The sequence below is a fragment of the Pleurodeles waltl genome, chromosome 7, assembly GCF_031143425.1.
Source record: "Pleurodeles waltl isolate 20211129_DDA chromosome 7, aPleWal1.hap1.20221129, whole genome shotgun sequence".
Lineage (NCBI taxonomy): Eukaryota > Metazoa > Chordata > Amphibia > Caudata > Salamandridae > Pleurodeles > Pleurodeles waltl.
Window position 1 is genome coordinate 1,045,509,095 of NC_090446.1, and position 26,223 is coordinate 1,045,535,317.

Genomic DNA, 26,223 nt, shown 5'->3' on the forward strand with positions numbered 1-26,223 from the left:
TTTTAAGGCAGTAGGGCTAATAGAGGAAGAAGAGACTGTATCTAAGAATGCTTTCAACAATCTGCCTTTGTACTGAAAGGAAGAGTACATTTATTGGATTGTCTGGATGAGTTAAGAAGGTTGTCTCAGTCGGGACTGTTGTGCCCGGCAAAAGCCTGACAAGTTCTATATTGCTGATGGAACTTACTCATGGGGGAGGCTGGACCCAGGGAACAAACTGTATTGGTGTTTTTCTGTAAGTATTCCAGAGAGAGATAGCCTCCTCTCTGAAAAGCCAAAATCCATCGAAGGGCATGGCTATGAAGACAGCCTGGTCATCTCCTGTAGAAACACCATATATCCTGCAACTGTATTACCTTTTTCTCATGTCAGGCAACACTATAGTATCAACTTCATACACTCAGGAACTATTTATGCCACACTTAAGTTATTACTCTCTAATAGATATTGAAATAAGTGCACTTAGAGTACCTTTTAATATACACTATTCACAGGATTAGTTATGCAGACATACCAATTTTAAATGCACATGTATTTCTGGATCACAACTCTTGATACTGAGTAACTACTTGTATCTACAAGGGTTAGCTGTGTAAAAGTAAAAGAAGCAGCATCAATACTATGCCCTCAGCCACAAAATCACAATAATAGATAGCAGGATCCTTATGTTTTTAGGTCCAGTGGGGAGGGGTTACAGTTCAGTGCATCTTATTGGGGACTTATATTTGGTAAGGAAGCAGATTCGCTCATTAGAACATTTTGTTATGAGTATTTAAGAGAGTTTTGCCAGTCTATCAACATGAGTGCAGAAAATTGAAGAATGTAAATGCAATGAGTGGTAGGAAATTGACTACAGCCAATGTTTTCAACAATGAAGAATGACAAAAGTCAGGACACAGACAAAACTTCTGGTACTTACTTGCTGACTTCTTTATACTGGGCTATTTCCTCAATGTATAGTAGGTCATGCAATCGGGACTGATAGTTGATCTTAGTCAAGGATTTATCCAGAACAGACTGTGTAAAAAGCTGGTCAGCTGAGAGAGGGATTTGGTATCGGATAAGAAGGCTTCTTTCTAGTTCAGTAGTTTCATTTGGCTCAAACTCAACAATAGTCTTGGAAGTATAATCCCATCGCTTGGCTGTGGTTAGCAGCTGCTGCCTTGCACACATCAGATATTCCAGATCTGCAAATGGAAAATGGAAACATTTTCACCCTACTATTCAAAAGGTAACTTCTTTATTGTTTCTTTTCATCTGGTCTTACACATACTCGCCACAGGTTCCATGACATGGCATGTTAAAAATTATCTGAATTCTTACATAGTCAATATTCGAACAGTTCAACTGTGAGGAAAAGCATAATAGAAGAAATCCAAGAATATACATACATTGACCACTTAAAAAGATATATCCCACGCACCATTTTAATTTGCTATCTACTTCTCATTTCTACCCATGGCTGGTGTACAATTAGTATGCAAAATGTGTGCCATCCATGCATACCACTACCCGCAGCAAGCAATGTGAGCACCTTATATCCTTCAAACATTAATGGCTAAAAAACTACTTAGCTCACATTCTTCAAAAAACACACCATTTCAGATTATTATTTCAGTAGATTCCCATCCGTTCTGTCCATCGGCATGCTCACAGAAGTCTACCATCTGGAGGGCCAACCAGCAGGCTAACCATCTTGACACAAGTCATAAGGTCTGCACAACCTTCTAATCTTGCCTAATTTATTTCATCAACAGCTATTTCTGTAGCTCATTCTATCATGTCTCAAATCATTTATTAACCACTGGTGGAAGAGCACTTAGCCAGTGCGTAGCTAGTCTCCTTTCAGTAAGAACTAATCCAGGAAAGGGGAATTTCCTAAAGTTCGCTAAAGAATGTAAATCCATTGTGTCCTGAACTATCGGTGGAGCATCCGGAAAGGACGGCCATTATCGCCCTAGCTGTGCACAATATTTTCAGGCATTGAAGAAAGTGGACAGTTTCTATATTGAACATTTCTTGTGCCTCAGCAAAGGTAACAAACCTTTTTTCTGGTCCAACCTTTCAACATTCGTTTGAGTAATATTTTATGGGTGATATGCTTGAAGAGGCTAGTACTCCAAATCTGCATATACGGTGAAAACAGAGCACACCTCATCACCCTCCTGACTGCTTTGTCCCACACTCTGCAGACCTGCTTTTTGTCACAAATTAGGTCTTGGGAGGGAAGACCTTTTCCTAGTATCAATGCGCTATCCAGGGCAAACTTCTCATATGTTCCCTGTAACAGCCTTGCCAGCCAGTGAACTGCACGTTGGGCTGCCAAATTCTACAACTCTACGTCTGGTATCTCAAGGTCTCCTGTGGCCTATTCTCTTTTTAATGTGGAAAGTTCGACCCAGGTCCACTTTTGAGGGATTTCAACCAACCCTGAAGTTAGAGAGACTTAGTGTCAAAAAGGCCATTTATCCAAGGCGCCTCTTCCTATCACTGACAGTGGTAGTGTGTTCCAAAATGCAATTGATGCACACAGCTCTGTCACCATCCTCTCCAAGTTCAGTTCAGAAAAGGGGAGAGGGGCACCCTTGCATTATTCCCCACTCCAACCTAAATCGCACTGAAACAAGTCCCATGCACACTCGAGCCAAAGGGTTATTGTATAGTAGTTTAACCGGTCCAATCTATTTGAACTTCCCACATGCAGTCCCAGGTCACCATGTCAAAGGCCTGTTTAATATCGAGTACAGATAATTAATCTTCACTCACATTTGGGGCATGCATTACATGTGACAGCCTACACAGGTTATAAACTGTATTTCTTCTAGGCATAAATCTGCACTGAACTTAATGCACTAGGTCTGGAACAACGTCAAGCAACCTAGCTGCCAACACCCTACTGAGAATTGTTTCATTAACATTCAACAGTGAAAGGGGACAGTACAATGACAATTCTCATGGATCCCTGTTTGACTTAAGTATGAGTTCTATCAGGGGTTCTCTCATGATATTTCATATGACACTGCATATACCTCCAACATTCATCTGATAAAAGTCCGCAGGCAATCTGTCCACCCCAGGAGTTTTGGCCGTTGGGAAGCAATAAAAAGCAGTAACAATTTCATGCTTTGTAAACTTGGCATTGAGCTCTGCCCGTTGGTCTGGCATAATTCTGCAAAGAAGGAGTGAAGATAAATATGTGCATATCTGTTGCAGCTCACTAATAGAGTGCAGTCCGTACAGATACTGGAGATGCATAGCAAACTAATACTTTTTTCCCCACTTGCGTCAATATTTCTCCACCCCACCCATCATTAATCTTCAGTATTGGGGCATGCTGTAGCTCCTTCCTTAAAAGTCATGCTAGTAACTTACCAATCTTTGTACCCCTCCTGATGAAGTAAGGGTGATAGACAAGATGTGTATGTCGACCTAGTCTATCCTATTTGTCACAGTCCCTTTTTAAGACCCAAAAAGTATCTTTACAAGAAAGGGCCACTCCTTTGACGTGTGAATTACTGTATGACAGCACTTCTCACAGACCACTTAAACTGAATCATATCAATTTTCTGATCATCTGAGTTAGGGACCCGAAGACCTACAACTGGAATGCTTTAGTGTGTCACGTAAGTGATGTAAATTTAGTACTGTGCCAGGCAGGACATCAAACTCCAGACCAACATAACCTGCATAGGGAATGTCTTCTCCTTTTAGAAATTAACATAAAGTAGTAGCACATAACTTCCTTACATGTCACAAAGAAAAATTATTAACATATCTCACAAATATGTTGTGTAAATATTTGTCAGGGCACATTCAAGCATCTGAAAGCCAAGCAAGCTTTAAAATGTATCCTAGTTTTAAGCAGGAAATCTGAACATTGCAGACCTATATTAAGGCATCTGAAATTGATCTGCATTCTTAATGAGTCTTAATATAACAAGTAATTCTTGATTTTGTTGCTAACCACTGACAGCACATAACTATTCAAATCCATTAAGAGGGTCAAACTGTTAGATTTTATACTGCATCAGAAGTGATTTGCCACTGAAGGGGAGGGGGATTTAAAAAGGCACTCTCGGCATGTATTTAGGTCAGATGAGTAGACCTGGTAATCTGATATTTACTCATATCTCATATTTTCAAAATAGAAAACTGTTCTACAGGATTAACTCTTTGACAAACATGTATGATGAGGAGTGGGAGGGAATTCCTTAAAACCAACCCAAATATCATGGATAGTACTCTAAAATTTGTCTGGCTTTACCACCATCTTTAAATCCTTTAGAGCTCTACCTTGATAGTGCCGAAGAGTGGAGGATCAAAAAGGCAACACATCTTTTCACTCAGTGACTTGCTGTTGTTGCAGCTAATAGCTGTCAGTAAGCAATACACATATATCTTTTGATGAACAATTGGCCTGACAGTGGTATGCGATTCTAGAGATGCCTTTAGGTAACTTAATGCGCCCTACAACATTAATAAAAATGACAATTTACTGTGAATCTATTACATTTAGTTTCTTAGCCAACAGAGAGAATTAATTGTATGCAAGCCATTCATGAAACACAACAGCTTTATTGGATTCCAAAAGATGCAACAGTTATAGGTTTAATGAACTTTAACAATGTACTACAGACCATGGCTTCATTCAATTCATTAAAAATTTCAACTTAGGCTTCTGTAGAGCTGGAAGTATGGCCTAACTTCATAAAACTGGGACAATCTAGGCATTGCAGAAGTTGTCTACATTAGTGAACAACCTGGCAAAACTGACATCTTTCTGTACATTAGTAGCAGATTCAACTGAATAAAACAGATGCATATTTAACAAGATGTGAAAGAGAAAAGGGTTCCAAGACCTCACATGGTTGCTTCATTAGCCACAACTTCACACAAATCAAGTGAAATTGCCTGCAGGTGTGTTAACTCAGTAGCACATCATATGCATGCTATGCACACTGACATACAGTAAGTGCCAAATTTGGTACCATACCATAAAATATTTACAGAATAGGATTATGGGTGATTCAGTACAAGACTGATCTTCTGGCGAACTATTAGCAGAAATTCGAAAAGTTTCAAGGACATATTAAGTCGAAACCTATGAACCCGCCATAAAAGAGAGATACATTAACATATTTTTCCCATTTATCCCAAGTGTGAAGTGTCGTGCTTCACTGACCTTTTTGATACAAACATAGAAAATATCAAAACAATAACTTTACTTTCTCAGACAACAAATTACTGAAGAATGTACTTTCAAAATACATTTGACTATGCTTTTTGACCTCTGCCTTCCGCATGCAATGCTGTGGAAAAATGTAGTCACTAGACTATACCAATGTTTGTCCTAGTTCCAACTGGGAGCACCTATTGCGTGTATAATACCAATGAAGTCATTTCACCATAAGCTTACATTTTCAAAAAGAGATTCAACAAGGTTTTCCAGAAAAACACTGATTCCCTCAACCTAGCAACTTGACACCTGCACTGAGTTTGACCACTACAGCTATTATTACTCATAGGGTTAAAGGTTAATCTTTTAACTGGTGTTAGTATCTGAATCAGAAAGGATAGTGTTCACGGCTCGCTAAAGAGGGTTTCAATCTTTTTGTGTGATCAATCTTCTATTCTTCCTTTTAATTACCACTTGCCCAATTTCATTAACTGTACGTCTTTGAAACTTGCATTAAGACACAAAACATGCAGTACTCATTATGAAGTCAGTAGTTTTTGTTTTACTTAAGAGTCTAAACAGAAAGCTATTACCTATGAATCGTATTCAAGAGAATAATTGTTTTAGTAAAGGTCAGGTAAGTATCTATCGTATAAAACTATGCAAACGTCATTTGATTCCGTAACATAAATTAAGTCAAATCAAGTGCAAGTTCCAATTATTAATAAGTATTTGTTTTTAATTTTGGCAAAATTACGTGATCTGTTTTACACCCACACAAGGTATATCCAAGGAGAAGTTTTGTATTTAGTAAAAGCCCACAAGGCCAGGCGGGGCATAAAAAGATGGGAGAGGAGTGGTTGAACGCACAAATGATGCCAGAAGACAATCATGTGCCAGGCTTTCTCTTGTTATGTATCAAGGATGAAAAACATCACCATAGTCCAGATCTCCCAAACTCCATCCAACTCCTCCACTTCAGCAAACCTATCACTTCAAGCACCTCCTCACTGTAACTAAACGACAGCGATCACACCTCACCCTTCACCATCAACTCTCCATCAGGCCCTGTTACTCAACTGTATCTCCCTAATTCATAACCAATTGTTTCTCAAACCCACAACCGATCTTTCACTCCCACACCTTGACACCAGGCAGTTCTGTACATTAGAAGGACACACAACCGTTCATCACCTCTTTGTGACCTTTGGTTTCCCAGCTTGTGGAAAAAGATGTGTGCAATATTCTCTCAAGGTGAACGGTGATGTGTATTGAATGTTAACAGATGTTAAAAGAGCATGCTCAGGTATGACTAAAGCATATTTATCAAAAGGTAAGGCTACTGATGTGAAAATATTCTGATAGCAAAAGGTTGTAAATTTAAAATTGTACTCCTGTTCTCTTCAAGCGCAACTGAAAACCTGACTTAAGTTTTCCTTGATTGCAAGTTTTATTGCAAGAGTAGAAAATTTGTCTTCAAGGTAATCCTGTTTGATCCTCTTAAGATCCTGTTATTACTTTAGTATGCCTCATGTAAGAAATGACAGAGAAAGTTGCAACTTTCCTCATGGTAGCACCTAAAGGCAGAAGTGCAAGATTGTATTTTCAAGGACCTAACCTTGAAGGATCCAGCAGAAGTTAAAATTGACAACCCAAAAACCGTCACAAAGTTGAGAGCAGAATAACGACCTTTTAATGGTGTGTCACTCTTGCAGTCTTACTGTACAATCACGTTTGGGGAATGGGTCACTATGCAATGAAAAAAAACAAAGTCCATGACAATAATCAGCCATAAAGTCGGAAAAAACTGAACTATAATAGTTTTCTGCTTAAGGGGGAGGTGCCTATGTTCCCTATGTTGGTATACTTCCTACTATCTAACCCTCATTTTACAACTTTGGGCACTCTTTTGCATACTTTGATCAGATAGCGTTTTAATAAGAGTTTTAACAATTTACCAATGCTTAATAAAAACTCCAAACAGCTGTAAAGCAGTGGAGGGGTATAAATATCAACATACATCCAATTTAGCACAGATGGGCTAGGCAACATTAATCAATACCTTCAGTTAGGCAATATTTAATATTTATAATGTTCGTGTCTCAATACTAGCACTTATTTCTACTCAATATAATCTTTTGATATATAAATGATTCTATGCTGGAAAATTAGACTTTTCCTTGTGCTAATAGCACATAAAAAAAATAGTAATGCAACGAGCATTAGCAAAGCCTTGGTCTGGTGTTGGCTAGCTGCTTTTTGGCTTTGTCAATGCTCTTTTGGTTTGTCATGGTTTTGCCAAAGCTTATTTTTGGGGAAGCTGCTGGGCCCTCATCAATCAAAAAAACATTATAAAAAAAAATAAAAAATAAAAGAAGTTAGGTCTCAAAAGGTATACATTGCAGTAGATTACTTAGGGGGTGGATTTGCTCAAGACCATAATTTGTAACACAATCAGTGCCAGGACCCTCGTCAGGAAGCAACTGCAGCTTGCACCACCCATTGTCCCAGCCAGTGCTGCCAATGGCAGTACCTGCACAACTACTAACCACCACACTCTTACAACTGTGACAATCCAAACTATTCCAGGCCCCTAAAGAGTGGCTTAGAGTGCAGCTATTAGTCATTTTTTATGCATATTGAATCAATAAACTACTGTTGCTGTGCTCATCTGTAAATAAGCCGAATAGCGTCACAAGTGCTGGTCCCGAGCACCGGAAACCACTAGCTCAAATTAAGCATTTTATTGAGAAAGGGCAGAATGAAGAAATCGCTGGAATTGGTAGACACATTGTGTAAAGAAATGGCTCCCTGTTGCAGTTACCCCCCACTTTTTGCCTGATACTGATGCTGACTTGACTGAGAAGTGTGCTGGGACCCTGCTAACCAGGCCCCAGCACCAGTGTTCTTTCACCTAAAATGTACCATTGATCCCACAATTGGCACACCCTGGCATCCAGATAAGTCCCTTGTAACTGGTACCTCTGGTACCAAGGGCCCTGATGCCAGGGAAGGTCTCTAAGGGCTGCAGCATGCATTATGCCACCCTAGAGACCCCTCACTCAGCACAGCCACACTGCTTACAAGCCTGTGTGTGCTAGTGAGAACAAAATGAGTAAGTCGACATGGCACTCCCCTCAGGGTGCCATGCCAGCCTCTCACTGCCTATGCAGTATAGGTAAGACACCCCTCTAGCAGGCCTTACAGCCCTAAGGCAGGGTGCACTATACCATGGGTGAGGGTACCAGTGCATGAGCATGGTACCCCTACAGTGTCTAAACAAAACCTTAGACATTGTAAGTGCAGGGTAGCCATAAGAGTATATGGTCTGGGAGTCTGTCAAACACGAACTCCACAGCACCATAGTGGCTACACTGAAAACTGGGAAGTTTGGTATCAAACTTCTCAGCACAATAAATGCACACTGATGCCAGTGTACATTTTATTGTAAAATACACCACAGAGGGCACCTTAGAGGTGCCCCCTGAAACTTAACCGACTGTCTGTGTAGGCTGACTAGTTCCAGCAGCCTGCCACACCAGAGACATGTTGCTGGCCCCATGGGGGGAGTGCCTTTGTCACTCTGAGGCCAGTAACAAAGCCTGCACTGGGTGGAGATGCTAACACCTCCCCCAGGCAGGAGCTGTGACACCTGGCGGTGAGCCTCAAAGGCTCACCCCTTTGTCACAGCCCAGCAGGGCACTCCAGCTTAGTGGAGTTGCCCGCCCCCTCCGGCCACGGCCCCCACTTTTGGCGGCAAGGCTGGAGGGAACAAAGAAAGCAACAAGGAGGAGTCACTGGCCAGTCAGGACAGCCCCTAAGGTGTCCTGAGCTGAAGTGACTAACTTTTAGAAATCCTCCATCTTGCAGATGGAGGATTCCCCCAATAGGGTTAGGATTGTGACCCCCCTCCCCTTGGGAGGAGGCACAAAGAGGGTGTACCCACCCTCAGGACTAGTAGCCATTGGCTACTAACCCCCCAGACCTAAACACGCCCTTAAATTTAGTATTTAAGGGCTACCCTGAACCCTAGAAAATTAGATTCCTGCAACTACAAGAAGAAGGACTGCCTAGCTGAAAACCCCTGCAGAGGAAGACCAGAAGACGACAACTGCCTTGGCTCCAGAAACTCACCGGCCTGTCTCCTGCCTTCCAAAGATCCTGCTCCAGCGACGCCTTCCAAAAGGGACCAGCGACCTCGACATCCTCTGAGGACTGCCCCTGCTTCGAAAAGACAAGAAACTCCCGAGGACAGCGGACCTGCTCCAAGAAAGGCTGCAACTTTGTTTCCAGCAGCTTTGAAAGAACCCTGCAAGCTCCCCGCAAGAAGCGTGAGACTTGCAACACTGCACCCGGCGACCCCGACTCGGCTGGTGGAGATCCAACACCTCAGGAGGGACCCCAGGACTACTCTAAGACTGTGAGTACCAAAACCTGTCCCCCCTGAGCCCCCACAGCACCGCCTGCAGAGGGAATCCAGAGGCTTCCCCTGACCGCGACTCTTTGAATCCTAAGTCCCGACGCCTGGGAGAGACCCTGCACCCGCAGCCCCCAGGACCTGAAGGACCGAACTTTCACTGGAGAAGTGACCCCCAGGAGTCCCTCTCCCTTGCCCAAGTGGAGGTTTCCCCGAGGAACCCCCCCCTTGCCTGCCTGCAGCGCTGAAGAGATCCCGAGATCTCTCATAGACTAACATTGCAAACCCGACGCCTGTTTTTACACTGCACCCGGCCGCCCCCGCGCTGCTGAGGGTGAAATTTCTGTGTGGGCTTGTGTCCCCCCCGGTGCCCTACAAAACCCCCCTGGTCTGCCCTCCGAAGACGCGGGTACTTACCTGCAAGCAGACCGGAACCGGGGCACCCCCTTCTCTCCATTCTAGCCTATGTGTTTTGGGCACCACTTTGAACTCTGCACCTGACCGGCCCTGAGCTGCTGGTGTGGTGACTTTGGGGTTGCTCTGAACCCCCAACGGTGGGCTACCTTGGACCAAGAACTAAGCCCTGTAAGTGTCTTACTTACCTGGTTAACCTAACAAATACTTACCTCCCCTAGGAACTGTGAAAATTGCACTAAGTGTCCACTTTTTAAACAGCTATTTGTGAATAACTTGAAAAGTATACATGCAATTTTGATGATTTGAAGTTCCTAAAGTACTTACCTGCAATACCTTTCGAATGAGATATTACATGTAGAATTTGAACCTGTGGTTCTTAAAATAAACTAAGAAAAGATATTTTTCTATATAAAAACCTATTGGCTGGATTTGTCTCTGAGTGTGTGTACCTCATTTATTGTCTAGGTGTATGTACAACAAATGCTTAACACTACTCCTTGGATAAGCCTATTGCTCGACCACACTACCACAAAATAGAGCATTAGTATTATCTATTTTTACCACTATTTTACCTCTAAGGGGAACCCTTGGACTCTGTGCATGCTATTCCTTACTTTGAAATAGCACATACAGAGCCAACTTCCTACACATTGCCTCACGATGTAGTGGGCAGAAGAAAAATGTAAACAACACAATTACAAATCAATGGATGAAAAAGGCTGCCTGAAAGCCCCATATGATTACATTTATTATACTTTTAACTGTAATAAAATCAGGAGATGTTGCCTTACGCTAGACCTCTAAATTAAAAATGGAGGAAAAGACAAATAGCTACACTATTTAAACAACTTTATAAAAAGGATATAATTGTTGTAATATGTTTTAGTTCCAGCACAATGGGATATTGGTGATAATCCAGACTTAAGGTTATATATAATAATTGGTGGGAAATTCGCCCAGTCTTTCTTGCCTCAATTAAGACTTGCAAAGTTTATTTTTGGCACATAGGCGTTGGCTTGGTTATCAAGATCATGGAGCATATTATCATCTTGATTACACTACTATTCTGCTAAAGATTTTCAACTCTCTTCCAAACATAAAATTGTACTTCAATTAGACACTGCAGTGACCATGATTTTTCTTATTGCAATCTGTATCTTCCAAAAATATTTTTTAAGATCGTACTTTTTTTTTTTTAGATAAACCGTTGTCAAACTGTAAAACCCGAACTATACTAACGTGTCAGGAAATGAGGGTTGAAGGAATATATGGGATGGCTATCACGCAGACAGTTTAAGTCAACTGCCATAGGCCAAACGATGCATTTGGGAAAGAAAGAACAGCACAGGCTGACTAGCGGGGATCTAGTTTATTTTTTCCAACTGTACACTTCGATTCCGTTAAATATGTGGCCTGTTTTGAAGGTTTAATTATATTCAGTATTGATAATTAAAAGAACAAGTGGATTTTAATCCCTATAGGTTCTTGTGAATTAACCATTATTTCTAAAAAGTGTTGCATGATCAAAACGGAAGGCATCAAGAGAAAGAGAAAAAGAAAACAAGCATTAGTAATGCAATAGATGTTGCATTTCTGAGTTAGAGCTATTGGCACTGTACATTCATAACTGGACTTTTCTTGCCACATAAATTGGTCAACCCAGCCTCATAATTTGGTCTTTTCCCGTCACATAATTTCAGTGGCCCTGCATATTAACGAATGCACTTTCAAAAATGAAAATGTTGCCATTTAGCATCCTAATTTAAATCTGCCATGCTAATTCCAATAGAATACCACTTTCACCACCCCACCATAAGAGTTAATGGCTGGCTGACACAATTCCCAAAATGAAGACACAAGGAGGGGGTAACGAGAGAAATAAACTAGAAGGCTCACCCAAACCTATCAAGTGTTCAAGCAGTCATAGTGTAATAAGGATGTTAAAATTGGCCTGAATCATGGTCATAATTACAATACAATAAGGAGAGATTAATAAAACGCACAATTATCATGTAAACCCAATAAAAACCTTTATCAGAAAAACGTTTGGCATTAGACTGTAATGGTCAAAACAGCCCCTAGAGGACAACACAATTAAAATAGCATTTGTAGGAAACATTGCCATGTGAACATACAGTTAGCCCTTATAGGACATAACTACATGAAAAGAAAATGTCAGGAAGTCTTGCACTGTAACCATATAGTTAGCCCCTAGAGAACATAGCACATTACATTACACATTTTTAAGGCTAACAGGCCTACTGCAAAGAGATTACAAACAAGCCTGTTAAAACGCAAACCACTCCCAGCTGTAAAACAAAGGTTTCAACCATGAGAGTGCTTAAAAAGACACTAAATGGTGGGAGAGGTTATTATTTTGGGGTCCCCTCTAACTTAGTGTGGGCAACCACAGATGATTAGACAGAAAGAGCACACTGTGGTGAACATTTTGAAAAGTAATGCCCTGCAAAGCATTATGGGGCGAGTTTCTGTGCCACAGATATTGTACTATGTTGATATGTTGACTATAATGCTTAGAACAGCTTAGAACAGCTCCTGGAGGACACCATAATGAAAATAACATTTGTAAGAAACATATGGCCAGATGTATCAAACATTTTTGCAATCACAAAAGTGCATTTTGGTATGTATCAAGTCCAATTTGCGATTCGGTAACTCGTATCGAATCGCAAATTAGAATTGCGCATACATATCGATTCGGTATTAGGAAGGGGCGTGTCAAGGGTGTCCCTTCCCGATTACAAATCGCAGAGGTATGTATGAATGTTTTGTGACCCAAATGCGGTCACAAAACATTGGGCACTTTACCGCCTATTGAAAGGCGGTGGTAACCCATTCGCAAAATACATTTTTTAAGAGCAGGCAGTGGTGCCACGGACGACTTCCTAATCTTACAAAATGAAAAGAAAACTTTTCATTTTTAAATGCATCCTGTTTTCCTTCAAGAGAAACGGGATGCATTTTCTTAGAAAAATAAAAAATAAAAACAAGATTGCTTTATTTAAAAGCATTCACAGACATGGTGGTCTGCTGAGCCGAGCAGGCCACCATCCCTGTGATTGTAGCCATTTGCAATGGGTTGCAAATTAAGATCTACCTCATGAATATTAATGAGGTATGTCCATTTGCGAGCCCTTGCGAATTGCTATTTGAAACTCCTGGAGTTTCATGCATTCCAATAGTGATTACTTAATTGAGATTCGCAAAAAAACACAATTTGGTAATCACTATTGGGAATCATGATACACCTCACCCAGAGTCACGTAATCATACAGTTAGCCCCTAGAAGACATAACCACGTGAAAAGCAAATGGCAGAAATAATGCAGTGTAACTATATATTTAGCCCCCAGAGGGCACATTGCCTTAAACATTTTCTGAGCTAACAGACCGACTGCAATGATTTTACAAACAAGGTCCTTAAAACACAAACTACTCCCAGCTCTAAAAGAAAAACTCCAGCCATGCGAGAGCTTAATTAGACATTGCATAGTGGGAGGTGTTATTAGTTTGGGGTCCCCACTAACTCAGGTTGGGAAACCAAAAATAATGTAGAGAGAAAAACCACGTTGTCGTGAATGTGTTACTGGTGGTCCCCTTGTCCTAGGACTACCACAGGCTGTGTTATAAGGAAAAATGTCTTCTAAAAGTAATGGCCTGCAAAGCATTATGGGGTGAGTTTCCCAAATGCAGTGAATATTGTATCAGCTCTTCCGCTGTGTTGGGAGAGCCTCTTTGAGGATTTGTGTTTTTTACGTAAAGCATTTATCAATTATAAGTGTTTTTGTAAAAGCTATGGAGCTTGAAGGGGAGAGTCAAAAGAAATAACTGATTAGGTAACATTGTGAACAATGTGACCAGCGCTTCAATACCTTCGATGGGAGTTTGCACTCTGCTGTACTGTGAGCGCCATGGAGCACGAAGGGGGGGAGATAAAAGAAAAAAATAGTTTGCCCACGCTGAAGTATATTGGCAATTGTGCAATAATCCATGTAACAGGGTCAGTATGCAAGGTGGTAACAAAACCGCCCTAAGGTGGGACAAACGTAAAGCCTTTACCACTGACATCAAGGGATTTTTGAAAAGGCAAGCCACGAACGAGTAAAAGTGATGGGCGTGAGATGGGCATGGTTAAAAGCCCACAGAATACTTACAACCGGTCGAAAAGTGCTTGCTCAGTCAACCCTAAAGGGTGTACACATCCATCCGTGGATGTGGGATTTGAGGTAAAAGAAAGATGCGTGTTTCCTCCGAGAAGGCTGTGGGATGTTTATCAGTATCTTATGGTGTCAGTAATAGCTACTAAGTTGCTGTGGTGGTTGCAGTAACAAGAATATTGACATCGGCAACTACAGCAAAAGCTCTTCAGTGGGGTCCTGCGCTCTGTAACTGATCAGTGCAGCCCGATGAGAATAACATCCTTATACCAGCTCAGAGGTGTGGATAATATTTTGCAATGTTGTTAAAGGACATCTGCAGGATTTGTCTGGCCCAATGAATCCTACCTGTTGCCTGTACCCTTAGTGGACACAATCTACTAAGCATCATCTGAAAATATTCCTGACTTTTTTCAGCTACCAGCAGGTACAAGGGGATTTACTTGGCACAGCAGTCCAAAACACCATTTCAAGAAAATGTTTTTAAAGTAGTTTTCATTTGGACATTTACTGTGTGATACTAGAATATGACTGCCAATAGGCAACAGTGATTAGTGGCATTTCTTTGCTGTTTTAAATGAATTAGCTTGTTCGATGTCCAGTTAAAAGGATCGCTACTGAATGTAACATGATGTATATATGTATCAACCAACAGACTTTTTTCTCGCACATCTTACATGTACTGAATATGTTTCAAAATTATCGCATTCCATGGTCACAGCTCGTGAGTGATGTACTGTTCCATCTGTGTCACTAGTGGTGTTCTTGAAAATTCATATTTGAAACAAGAATACTGTCTGACTCACATCAACCATCAAAAGAAATGTCTTCTCAAATATACAAAATACGTGCAACTTAACTCTTATCCTTTTCCGCGTTTTCCATATCTTTCTTTTGCCAGCACATAAGGTTTATACACACAATGATTAATTACCAGTCCATTTGATGGGAGAAGACCAAGGGCTGTGCTTTCACTTTCCGCAGAGCTATTAAAGTAACTACAGAAACTCCCTAGAGATATTTTGTAATATTTATACCTTAACTGACTGCCTTGTACCGCGTATGTTTTTTTTTTTTTTTTTTTTAATTTTAGAAACTGCCGAAATGCATTGTTACCCCTAGGTGTTTAGCCCAATTAGAAGAAGTGTCTTCCCAGGTGCGTCACCGTTCTCTAAAGACACAGGCATCAGATAGGTGGGAAGGAAGATTATTGTGTATTGTTCTGTACCGCTTGGCAGTGCTTGATCAGTGTATATCCATGTACTTTTTTTGTAAATTGTTAAGTAAGCAGGGTTTACCAACTATGCCATTTCAATGCTTGTAACACGAGGAAAGAAAATAATCAAATCAGGAAAAATATAAGTCATGGTCATGCTCACTGAAAGTGAAGCTTGTGTAGGGTATGTGCTCTGTTGGCCACAGCATTTTCTAGGATCTTCTAGATTTAGACAATAACAATAAATTAAGTGACTGAATTTCACTATGCCTATAAAAATACATGTTAATTACTTCAGTAACACTCTTCCTGGTGGATACTCTGACCATGGATTCCTCACATTGTGAATGTCTTTAGGCACCAGACTGGATCCAGAAAACTCAAAGCAGTTACCATGCAACTCAACAACAATACTGTTCCACCATGGAACTAACAGAGCAGTATATAAGCACCACCCATATGTGATGATGTCAGTTTCTTTCAGGAACTCTTTTGCGGCCTCGGAAGCTTATCTGCAAATTGAACAAACCAGTGTGAAGATTCTAGACTGAGATAGTTTCAGAAGGAACTGAACATGCTAAAAAAAAAAAAGGGAGGAGGCAGTGTGGTGAGGAATCTGCAGTTAGATAGAGAATCCACCAGAAAGAGCGTAATTAAGCAAGTAACTCGTTCTTATGATGAATACTTCCAACCACAGGTTCCTCATCTTGTGAACAGATACCAAAGCATGAGCTCCCAAAGCAGTGGGTCTGTGGAATAGTTCAGACTAAAAAGTCCTGCAGGATCGAGTAGGCAAAACGCCAGTCTCTATGGGCCAGAATGTCGAGGCAGCAGTGCTTTAAGGGTGCACTGATGTTCGCGTAGCTGCCTGCCAGATATTCAGGGCAGGCACCCCATATGCCAACGCAGTGAAAGCAGCTTTGCCTCTGGTGGAGCGCGCTTGTAGGTTCTGGACACTGCTCCTTATCCAATGTATTTCTGTACCATTTTCCCCTTCTTTACATCAGAGAACCCCACAAAGAGTTGATCGCCCACTCAATATCCTGCCTGTTTTGAGAGACAAGGTGGAGCAAAGCAGGTCGGAAGAATGATTGCTTGTCCTACAGGAAAAGGGTCACCACCTTTGTTCAGAATGGCGCTTCGAGCCAGTTTATGTCAGGGAGAAAAGGTGGAAGAAGCAGGCTGGATTGCAAGGTAGGTGAACTTCACCCACCTGGCATACGGATAGTATTGCCACCAGGAGTAGGTTCAGCAAAAAACTGTGCCTTGGACCGAATGGGGTACACATCAAAACTGTGAGGACTACATTCAATTCTCACTGTGGCATTAAAGTGTTGGGGGAAACATATGCTGCAAACGTTTGATAAAATGCATCATAACTAGTGATTTGAACAAGAACATCTAGTCTACAAAAAAGCTGACAGGTAATCTTCAACTGTGCCCAGACCAAGGCCTTGTGTCAAAAGCAAAGCGTGCAAAACATCAGATTGTTTCACCTCCAAGGGGTATAAAAGCCATGAATCACACAACGCCACAAACGTTTACCAACACCAGGCATGTATAGATTTCAAGGAAGGGTGGCTGGCCACTAAGATGAAATTAATTATCTTAGAAGGGTGATCCAAAGAGGTCAACTGCCGATACTCAATCATCAAGCATGGAGGTGCAGAGCATTCAGGCTTAGGAGCGAAGCCCCCCCTGCTGCTGCAACATAAGGTCTGGCCATTTGTGCTGATCATAATGTAGGGAAAATATATCCCCATCCCTACCACTGTCACCCCTTAGGGCTTGCTTTAAACAGAGTCAGAGCCAAAAGGTGGTGTAATGTGAGTGTCTGGCTGTTATGTTGGAATCTCATGGTGTCAATATAGGTTGAGGCATATCAAGATCAGGACGTGGTTGCAGAAAGCAGACATTCAGACAACAAAATAAATTGTGGGTTCTCTTTTAGTGCCAGGTTGGTTGGTGACAGAGACTATGTTCAAGGGGCTGACGTGGGTTGTGACAAGAGCCAGACACTGGTGCATAACCTAAAAGAGTTCAAGGGACTCAGCTGGGGCAGATGGTAAACCTTTTAGTGGTAACCCAACTGCGGGGCCCTGTGGATACTTAGGGCCCAAAGGCATTCCAGAGGGAGATGGAAGTATGTAAAAAATGGCCAGCATAGCAACTTGAAGGGTTTGAACTTGCTGTAACAATGCCAATGTGCCCGGAAACTGGAGGTGCACTGGAAGAGGGGTATGGAATCAGTTCTGTGAAAGAACAAGAGCAAGACTGTGAGGCATGGTGAATCCCTTCTGCTAACTGGAGAGTGGTGGCAAGTCACTGAGTCCTACTTGGACTTAATACGTTTATTCTATAACTTACCCAAAGACATTAACCTCAGAAGTGACTTCGGGAGCAGGAACAGAAGCAGGTCTGTGCTCTTGACTTCAACTTGAAGGGAGATGGCTTTCAAGTTTATCGGGGCACAGTCATTGAAGGCCTTGAAGTCATGCAGTGAGCCTGCGCACCAATGACAGACCTCATGGAGATGGCTCAGAAACATCTTTTTGCGACTGTCCATACATGACTTAGACCCTGTAACCTTAATTGGTGACATCCACTGCACAATGAAAATATTTTGTGAAGTAAAATATCTTCACAAGTGAAAAAAAAGAGGAGCAGAGTTCTGGATCCACTTCTGAAGATGCAGAAAGGAAAGGAACTGACATCATTGTGCATAAGTACCACTTATGAATGGCTCAGTTCATCACTTTGGGAGTGGAATGGAGTTGACAGCAGTCGCACACCATCACCAGCCAGCACAGTGTAGCACAGCCTTAAATTTTCTCAATCCAGTCTTGCACCTGAAGATACTCATAAGGTGAGCAATCTGCAGTTAGAAGATTATAATAGAAACATGTATATACACTCAAATTCATGAACAAATGAAAATAGCTCTATTTTGTCATGTGTCACTAAAATGTGGTAAATGTCTAGGGTGCGTAAGGAACTCAGGTTTACGGGAGGGGGCAAAATTGTATTAATTCATTCAACATTGCTAATCACTAGGATGGTGAAAAAGGATTTACAACCAGCCCACTATTTGTAAGCCACAATACGTAAATAGTGATGGAGGAGAATTACAATACAAACAGCCAAATAAAACAGACAACTGCAGTGTTAGCAGGGATGGTCTTGCATCATTCTATTTTGCCAGGTAACACATGTGGACTAACATCCATTCCAAGGCATAGGGAAATGTCAGATGAGGATATTTAGTCTCTCTCAAATTGTCTTAACAGTCCGTATGAAGGCTTAAAATATCTTTCTGTCATAGCATTTCAAGAGCAAGACACTAAGTTAAGTAACAGAAGGTTATGGTGTATAACTGTAGATGCTTATCTGGGAACAAAAATCTAGTCTGCATGGCAATCTCTTTTGTGAACTCTGACAGATGGCTATATCAATGCCATGACCAAGCCAGCACAATAAAGATCATCCTTGTCATGGACTCCATTAGTTTGCCAATTACTTTCTTAAAAAGAGGAATGGCAAAAAGACAAATCTGTAAGCAGCAAATCAAAAGGAGATTCAGTTGCACTTTGCATAACAGAATATCAGCACTTGCTTTTTATATTGTGAACAGAGATCTATTTGTGGGAAACTACAAGTCTATTTCTGCAGGTTTCTGTTAATAAAACCAGCATAGCCTTTCTACACATCTGCTTATGCTTTTAAAATTTCCACACCTGGAAGATGAACTGCATGTTGTAGCCAATTACTAACATTAATTAAATTGAGCTTCAAATGAGTATTTTTCTTTTTACTGCTCATATCTGTCGGGTGATATGGTACCTGGTGGTCATGTCACTCTGTGACGCAACTGTTTGAGATGGTGAGTGATGGAAGAAATAACTTGGTTCTAAAAAGTTAATCTTATTTGACTTTTGTTACTTTTGCTATTCTTTTTGCACTGTGAAATGGCTCGTGTTAGCTCACCTTAATAGCATACAGCCCCAGTAATTTTGTCTACCACCACCATGGAATAAGTCACGACCTGCAGCTGATAAAGTCATGTTGTCTTTCCTGTTTCCAAACCTTTGGAGCCATCAGTCAGAATTTTACTTACTGTAATCAACCCAGAAAGCATAACAATAGTAAGGGTACGTGTTGAAGCTTAAATATGACAACACAAAGATGCCTGCAGAAAATACGTCAATCCAGCATAACAAGGATTTAGGTATAAGTCTAGGCGTTTTTGTGTATAGATATTAACAGATAATAATCCCAGGAACACATTTTGGCCATCCTTAAATCCAAGACAAGTCTCAATAGTGAATTCTCTGTAATGCTGTGGATGTTGACTGGTAAAGTTTATTTTGAGACACATATTCCGAAGGACCATAAATGTCATCTAAATAACTGCCATTACTTCTTGCTGCATTGTAAGTTTGCTTTCAGCAGTCAATCATAAAGGTAAATGCATCTACCAGCAAGACACATTTGGCACAACTGGGCACTGATAGTGGGCACAAGGAACTTCAATTGTGGTCTGGGTGTTCTGGCACTAGGAAGGTAGAGAGAGGCATCCTCAACATTAATTCCATTTAGACTGTCTGATACAAGAGTTCCTTAAAGTCATGAATAATCTCTCATGGATGCAATATTGCAGTATATGCAAGTGGAAAGATGTAGGAGGCTGGCCTGGCTTGTAGTGGGTACCAGAGGTACTTACACCTTGTGCCAGGTCCAGTTTTCCCTTATTAGTGTAGAAGAGGTGTTTCTAGCAGCTTAGGCTGATAGAAGGTAGCTATGGCAAAGCAGCTCAGGCTGAACTAGGAGACATGTAAAGCTCCTACTATACCACTAATATCATATGCACAATATCATAAGAAAACACAATACACAGAGCTACTAAAAATAAAGGTACTTTATTTTTATGACAATATGCCAAAAGTATCTCAGTGAGTACCCTCAGTAAGAAGGTAAGTAATATACACAAGTTATATGTACACAAACCCACATTAGGTAAGTAAGAGCAAGAAAAGTAATGCAAACAGTGTAGAATTACAATAGGTTGCAATAGGCAAGCATAGGTATAGGGGCAACACAAACCATATACTCCAAAAGTGGAATGCGAACCACGAATGGACCCCAGACCTATGTGAGCTTGTAGAGGGTCGCTGGGACTGTAAGAAAACAGTGAGGGTTAGAAAAATACCCCACCCCAAGACCCTGAAAAGTAGGAGTAAAGTGCACCTACTACCCCCAGAGAGCACAGAAGTTGTGATGGGGGACTCTGCAGGAAGAACAAACACTAGCAGTGCACTGACAACGGATTTCCGGACCTGAGTACCTGTAAGACAAGGGGACCAAGTCCAATAGTCGCGACAGTGTCCAGGGGGGGCAGGAGCCCAGGAACTCCCAGATGAAGGTGCAAGGAAGCTGCCTCCGGTTGGAAGAAGCTTGGAGTTCTGCAAGAAAGAAGAGGACTAGGAACTTCTCCTTTGGAAGACGGATGTCCCACGTCGCGATGAAGCTTGCAGAGGTGTTCGCACGCAGAAAGACCGCAAACAAGCCTTGGTAGCTGCAAGGGACGCGGTAGAGGTTTTTGGGTGCTGCTGAGGACCAGGAAGGACCAGGATGTCGCCTTTTGGAGGAGGAGACAGAGGGGGCGCTCAGCAACTCAGAGAGCCCTCACAGAAGCAGGCAGCACCCGCAGAAGTACCCCAACAGGCACTTGAAAGAAGAGTGAACCGGAGTCCACGCGAAGTCACAAAAGGGGGTCCCACGACGTCGGAGGACAACTCAGAAGGTTGTGCACTGCAGGACGGAGTGCTGGGGACCCAGGCTAGGCTGTGCACAAAGGAAATCCTGCAAGAGTGCACAGAAGCCGGAGCAGCTGCAAATCACACGGTACACAGCTTTGCAGTCTAGCGTGGGGAGGCACGGACTTACCTCCACCAAACTTGGACTGAAGAGTCACTGGACTGTGGTAGTCACCTTGACAGAGTTGCTGTGTTCCAGGGACCACGTTGGTCAGGATGAGAGGGGACCCAGAGGACCAGTGATGCAGTCTTTTGGTGCCTGCATTAGCAGGGGGAAGATTCCGTCGACCCACAGGAGATTTCTTCGGAGCTTCTGGTGCAGGGTGAAGGCAGCTACCCCCAGAGCATGCACCACCTGGAAACAGTTGAGAAAGCCGGCAGGATTAGGCGCTACAATGTTGCTGGTAGTCGTCTTGCTACTTTGTTGCAGTTTTGCAGGCGTCCTGGAGCAGTCAGTGGTCGATCCTTTGGTAGAAGGTGAAGAGGGAGATGCAGAGGAACTCTGGTGAGCTCTTGCATTTGTTATCTGAAGAATTCCCCAAAGCAGAGACCCTAAATAGCCAGAAAAGGAGGTTTGGCTACCAAGTTAGGAGGATTGGCTACCAAGAGAGGTAAGAGCCTATCAGAAGGAGCCTCTGACGTCACCTGTTTGCACTGGCCACTCCGAGCAGTCCAGTGTGCCCCCAACACCTTTGTTTCCAAGATGGCTGAGGTCTGGGACACACTGGAGGAGCTCTGGGCACCTCCCCTGGGAGGTACTGGTCAGGGGAGTGGTCACTCCCCTTTCCTTTGTCCAGTTTTGCGCCAGAGCAGGGCTGGGGGATCCCTGAACCAGTGTAGACTGGCTTATGCAGAGATGGGCACCATCTGTGCCCATCAAAGCATTTCCAGAGGCTGGGGGAGGCTACTCCTCCCCAGCCCTTCACACCTGTTTCCAAAGGGAGAGGGTGTAACACCCTCTCTCAGAGGAAATCCTTTGTTCTGCCTTCCGGGGCCAGGGCTGCCTGGACCCCAGGAGGGCAGAAACCTGTCTGAGGGGTTGGCAGCAGCAGCAGCGGAGACCCAGGAAAGGCAGTTTGGCAGTACCCGGGTTCTGTGCTAGAGACCCGGGGGATCATAGAATTGTCCCCCAATACCAAAATGGTATTGGGGTGACAATTCCATGATCTTAGACATGTTACATGGCCATGTTCGGAGTTACCATTGTGACGCTATACATAGGTAGTGACCTATGTATAGTGCACGTGTGTAATGGTGTCCCCGCACACTCAAAGTCCGGGGAATTTGCCCTGAATGATGTGGGGGCACCTTGGCTAGTGCCAGGGTGTCCACACACTAAGTAACTTTGCACCCAACCTTCACCAGGTGAAGGTTAGACATATAGGTGACTTATAAGTTACTTATGTGCAGTGGTAAATGGCTGTGAAATAACGTGGATGTTATTTCACGCAGGCTGCAGTGGCAGGCCTGTGTAAGAATTGTCAGAGTTCCCTATGGGTGGCAAAATAAATGCTGCAGCCCATAGGGATCTCCTGGAACCCCAATACCCTGGGTACCTCAGTACCATATACAAGGGAATTATATGGGTGTACCAGTATGCTAATGCGAATTGGTAAATTTAGTCACTAGCCTGTTAGTGACAAATTTGGAAAGCAGAGAGAGCATAATCACTGAGGTTCTGGTTAGCAGAGCCTCAGTGAGACAGTTAGGCATCACACAGGGAACACATACAGGGCACATACTTATGAGCACTGGGACCCTGCCTGGTACGGTCCCAGTGACACATAGACTAAAACAACATATATACAGTGAAATATGGGGGTAACATGCCAGGCAAGATGGTACTTTCCTACAAAAGACCAGTAACGTATATATATATATACTTTATTCGACCATGGGTCATAAAAGTTACACATTAAATTATACAAAGAAGGTGCATTTGTTCCATTATACTTTCACACTGGCATAAAATAGAGTTTAGAATAAAAATAGCTTCTATAGGCCATGGCCTACTATAGTCCACCATTGTTCCCGATACATAACTTAACATTTAGATGCCAAGGTTTCTGAACATCTGCTTCATAGTGTTAAAAATAATACAAATATTTAAGGCTCTTAAAACAATATGAGATGGTTTCAGATTCAAGTTTCCCAGGTGGTACCATCACCAAGATAAGTGCAAGCTATCAGGCCCATGATTTAAGCTTTAGAGTGCTGAGTTGATGTTACATAATAGTACAGTTTCTTGGTAGTTTAAGTGGCATACTTTAGTAAGGGCGCCTGCAACCGGCACAATCGTATAGGCAAATTTAGGCACTGTCAAGTCATTAAAAACACAAGCACAATGTAATAAAAGCTTATATAGTAACTTAAAATGGTTATCAGATTCATGTTAAAATGGCACTAATGCCAGACAAGTGCATAAAAATAGCTCTTTGCGGCTAACACTAGTGATACAGTAGCAGAACCACAAAATGATTACCCACGTATTATCTAAGAAAAATCTGTTCCAAAGCCCTGTCTAAACCACATGGCCAAAAGTGATGTCCAACCCCCACCACATCAGAGCAATATATCAGATTTTCTTAAATAGTTTGGCTGAGTATGAAGATCAGGCTGTAGGGAATATTCCGATTCTCAAAATACATGACAGCATGACTACCCAGCTACGGGGGTTCTTTTATAAAACAAAGCGGTCTAAGCCACATGAAGGGACAGGGGCACGCAAGGGATGGTTTGATGAGAGGTGTTCAAAGGACAAGTCCGGGTTAAGAGTAGCAGTAATGTCTGGCTCCCAGGGGGAAATTAAACAAGCCAGGTCTCTATACAAAGTAACCTTGTCTAACGCTAAAAAGCGGTGGGAGGATTCCCTGTGGCAGGAACTATTAGATGCTTCCAGAGAGAAGAATAACAAGCGTTTCTGGGAACTTCTGTCCAAAAGAGAAAATGGAGGCAGGAGCTGTCCCAGCAACCATATTCAACCAGAAAGCTGGGTAGAGCATTTTACTACTCTTTATGCCCTACCAGAAGGCCCAATGGACACTAATGTGGTCCACTCTCCAACTAAATTGTTGGAATCAAACTCCAGCATGGCCCTCCAAGTGGTGGCTCAGTGTGTCCCCGAGGGTTGCCTTATCTTTAAAATAGAAGAGACCCTTGAGGCTATAATTAGCCTAAAACCTGGCAAAGCACCTGGACCAGACAAGCTCCCTGGAGATCTTTATAGATCGGAACCATCCATTTGGTCCTGGTATATTAATGCCATCTCAAATAGCATAGCTGCAGGGGGGCTAATTCCAGATACATGGAAGGGGGCAGAGATCATACCCATTTATAAAAAAGGAAATGCTAATCTTCCAGCTAACTACAGGCCAATTAGCCTCATAGACAACCTACAAAAAATATTTGCTAAACAAATTTTGCAGAGGCTAATCAACTGGGTCGAGAAGCACCAAATCCTCTCTCATTTACAGGCAGGGTTTCGTGCAAAAACTAGCACGATAGACCAGGTCTTTCGATTAGCCATATTGCATTGGAAATACGTTCTTGTGGCCAAGCAATGCCTGTATGTGGTATTTATAGACCTGCGATCGGCTTTTGACCTGGTCCCAAGAGCCAAGCTGTGGGAAGTGCTGGGTAGATTGGGAGTCCCAGAGGATCTTTTACTCCTGTTAAAACGACTACATGAGAACACCTATGCCCAAGTGAGGTGGGGTGAACAAGGCGAACTGACAGAGCGGATCCCAATTAGACGAGGAGTTCGCCAAGGTTGTGTGCTAGCCCCCCTACTGTTTACCGTATTTATTAATGAAGTAGTAAAGACTGTGTCCATAGGCCAGAATGATGCCCCTTCCCTGAATACACAAAAAATTCCCATCTTGCTTTTCGCCGATGACTCACTTCTCATCTCTAAGACACCAATGGGGTTGCAAACCCTTGTTGACCGGTTTAGCCAATTTTGTAGTGATCATGGGTTGGAGGTTAATATTAACAAAACTAAACTGATGGTGTTATCTAAGGGACCTAGGAAAAAATGTTCCATCCATATTGAGGGAGTACTGTTGAAGGAAGTAAGCTCTATAGATTACCTGGGAGTTAGGTTAACTAACAAACTATTATGGGAAGAGCAGATTACAAAAAGTGCAGGGCTCCTACAACACAGAGCCTCATCTATATTGCGTTTTTATCAAAGCACCTCTACAAAAGTAGTTTCCCCAGCAATAAAAATTTATACAGCTAAGGCTCAAAGTGCAGCCCTGTACGGAGCGGAGGTATGGGGTTACGCTAACTGTAACAAGATCAGTGTGGGGGAAAACAATTTTGCAAGGGCCTTAATTGCATGTCCACGTACCACACCCTTGCTCCCATTATTTCTAGATCTGGGGTTAAGCCGAGTAGCAGATCTAGCTACTCTAAGACCTCTCCTCTATTGGATTAGGTTGTGGACAACCCCCGAACTAGATATATACAAGACCGCACTACTCGATCTATTGAAATGCCAAAACGCTAATACTCTTCCCTGGGTTCGCCATGTGGCCCATTGGCTCCGGCTATTGGGTCTGGGCGATTACTGGGATAATCCCCATAAATTAGAGAGACGGCACAAAAACGTTTTAAAGTTAACCTATTGGTCTTATGTTAAGGATAACTACATAACTCACAAATCCCATGGTCGCTTAACTAATTCCTTCATTGATATTAAATGGTCCCCAAAGTTTGAATCCTATTTGGATGTGATACCGGATTCGCAGGGCAAGAGCTTATATGCAAGGTTTCGCTTTGGCTCTTTGCCCTTGTTGTCACTGATTCATAGGTGGGGGCCGACTAATCTTCCCGATATATGCCCTGCCTGTGGCAGTACTTTCGAAACCATTGAGCATTTCATGTTCTTCTGCACAGCCTATGCGATTCCACGTTTAAAATGGATTCGCAATATTTGCAGGGACATGGGATTCAAGAACTGCTCTTTGGCTCTACGGGTTCTAAAAAGCCATAATTCAACCGATG

General features: G+C 42.4%; 1 protein-coding gene across 8 annotated transcripts in view; it reads right to left on the reverse strand.

The window, feature by feature from the left end:
• The window catches only part of HELZ (helicase with zinc finger), a 1,413,339-nt gene that overhangs the window by 961,748 nt on the left and 425,368 nt on the right, over positions 1-26,223 (reverse strand). For all 8 annotated transcript variants that reach the window (XM_069199901.1, XM_069199892.1, XM_069199898.1 and 5 more), the window contains one exon: positions 920-1,187. In XM_069199901.1, coding sequence (XP_069056002.1) covers positions 920-1,187 — 268 coding nt within the window. The remainder of the gene's footprint in view (positions 1-919; positions 1,188-26,223) is intronic.